Consider the following 2,470-nt stretch of genomic DNA (forward strand, 5'->3'; position numbering starts at 1 on the left):
CTTCTCAGCTAGTGGTCACCCCCGGGTCTAATTTCCAACAACAAATTCAAAGGTCACTTTCAGCGTAGGTTGTATTGCATTTTCATTGGCATTACAATTTCGAACTCAACATAGAATGTTAAACTTTGTTTCTACTAGCATAATACATTTGTCAAGTTAGGCTTGATAAGAAATCTCCTCAAGCACACAACCAAGTAGAAAGCATACACCAATTTAGGCTTAAATAATAAATGAAAGTAATGACACAAACTAAATCACGCCATTTTCACGTCGCGGGATTTTTCTACAAGAATTAACTAAAATTTAAAATAATTTTAAACTTCCCATCCTCTCTCCAATTATTTTAAATATGAAAATTAAGGCAAAAGTCGGAAAGAACCCTCCATGCAGCAGCAAACCTAGCCTGCACATCACGGTACCACTACCATCCTTTTTCTCTCCCTCGTCCACAACTCACCACCACGACAAAAACCCCACACGCCCTTCATCCCCTCCCCTTCTGTCATCTTTCACAAACTTTCCACCTCCTGGCACTGCCCTTCTCCCCTTCCTCCCCTCCTTCCCTTCCTTTCTTCACAATTAAGAAACCACCACCTAACAAGAAGAGAAGACCAAACGTAATAATAGAGATGACCGACGAGAAGAAGGGAGTCATCCATCGCTACTCCCCCGCCGTCCACCCCTTCCGCCTTCTCTGCACCATCCTCGTCACCATCTTCCTCCTCGCCGGCGTCATCGTCCTCATTGTCTACCTCGTCTACTGCCCCTCAAAACCCCACTTCACCGTCACCGGCGCCACTGTTTTCGAGCTCTCCAACTCCTCCACCCAGCCCAACGTTCTCTCCACCAGCATGCACTTCACACTGGTCAGCCGCAACTCCAACGAACGCTCCTCCATCCTCTACGACCACCTCTCCGCCTACGTTTCCTACCGCAACCAGCCCATCACTCCGCCTGCCGACCTCCCCCCGCTGCTCCAGAACCGCGCCAGCTCCATCGCCATTTCGCCGGTGCTTGGTGGGGACTTCGTGCCCGACTCGGGGGACGTTGCCTCCGGCCTGCTTACCGACCAGGCCTACGGCGTCGTCAACCTGTGTTTCGTGCTGATGGGAAGGCTCAGGTACAAGTCGGGGCCGTTCAGGAGTGGCTGGTACAATATGTACGTGCAGTGCGACATGCTAATCGGAATTCGGAACGGGGCCACCGGTCCGGTGCCGCTGATCAACGAGCCCGTGTGCAATGTCGATACTTAGATGTTTTCATCTTGTTGCTGGTTCTGGGGCAATTCATCTTTGAGATTTTGGGGCCTGGCCCAGTATTTGCTATTTTCTGTTCCAGCAATAAAATAATGTAAGGAGAAATTTCCATTTGTATATTTGCTTGTTTTCATGATGAAGTTGGCCTATATTTCACTAGTAGCCTTTATTGTTTGGAGAAAATGTATAATTTATTTAATTTAATGAGAAAATGTTAGAGATGGATATATGCTGATTGTTATAGCGGTTCTTCCCCTCCCCAAGAGTGCTGTATTAACAAGAAGAAGGAAATTACGAAGCTCATGGAAGTGTGAAGGGAAATCTCATGTTGAATCAATGATTTATTCTGGCCTCAAAATTTACTCAGGTTAGAGAACAATCATAGGAACGGAAAGCTCTTTCTAATCACAGTACAAGCCGTGTCTTTCTAGAGCAATAGACGATTTTTTTCTCTATTCTCTGTTGTTTTAGAGAGATCTCAAGAGAGAAGGAAATGTTTTAACTATGTTGAATAGTTTTGGATGGTTTTTGAACCACCCTAAACGGTTCCTTCTGTTCCTCTTTTAAAATTATATTGGGTCCAGTCAGGTCAAGTAGTTATGGGTGCCCAATCACAACCCGATTCTAACATTTCCTACTTGCACATGTTGCATTTGACATTGCCCAATCAAATTATAAGAGTTCTCAACATTTTTACTCTAGATGACACTCATACTAGCAAATGGATTGTGCAATTTGCGAGAACATCTCCATGTAAGAGCTTAATATTTGGGAGCTCTATACTATGAACCTATTAGGAATAACATATCGGCTACTATCCAAAAGAAAAATGTCTGCCTGTGCCCTAGATAGAATTTGGTAGATCAATCTAAGCATCTCCAATCCCTTAAAGAGCTATGCTTGACTCTCCTTGCCTATGGATATATCCATAATCTTATCTTTGCCACCACGAAGTAATATAACTGGTCGACAAAATATATGCATTTACGCCAGAGAATGAATGAATACCCAACCACATGGTATCACCAGAACAAAACAATGATGGAGGGACCTCGAGCCAAGCACTCGGAACTGACGGAATGAAATGACAATACAAAGGCTGGAACCTTGACACTCTCAAATTTCATCTTGGGAAATAGGCTTGATGCAGGGCAGGGGAGACAGAGGGGAAGAGGAGAAGAAGAGAGGAAAGAAAAAAAGAAGAGAGTAGAAGA

The 2,470-nt window shown here is 44.4% G+C and overlaps 1 protein-coding gene across 1 annotated transcript; it reads left to right on the top strand.

The window, feature by feature from the left end:
* The first annotated feature begins 629 nt into the window (after window positions 1-629).
* Window positions 630-1,253, top strand: LOC103697183 (NDR1/HIN1-like protein 1). The gene has a single exon (XM_008778991.1). It carries the CDS (start codon window positions 630-632, stop codon window positions 1,251-1,253), a length of 624 nt encoding a protein of 207 aa, XP_008777213.1.
* Window positions 1,254-2,470: the final 1,217 nt, after the last annotated feature.

The sequence above is a fragment of the Phoenix dactylifera genome, unplaced genomic scaffold (assembly GCF_009389715.1).
Source record: "Phoenix dactylifera cultivar Barhee BC4 unplaced genomic scaffold, palm_55x_up_171113_PBpolish2nd_filt_p 000228F, whole genome shotgun sequence".
Classification (NCBI taxonomy): Eukaryota; Viridiplantae; Streptophyta; class Magnoliopsida; order Arecales; family Arecaceae; genus Phoenix; species Phoenix dactylifera.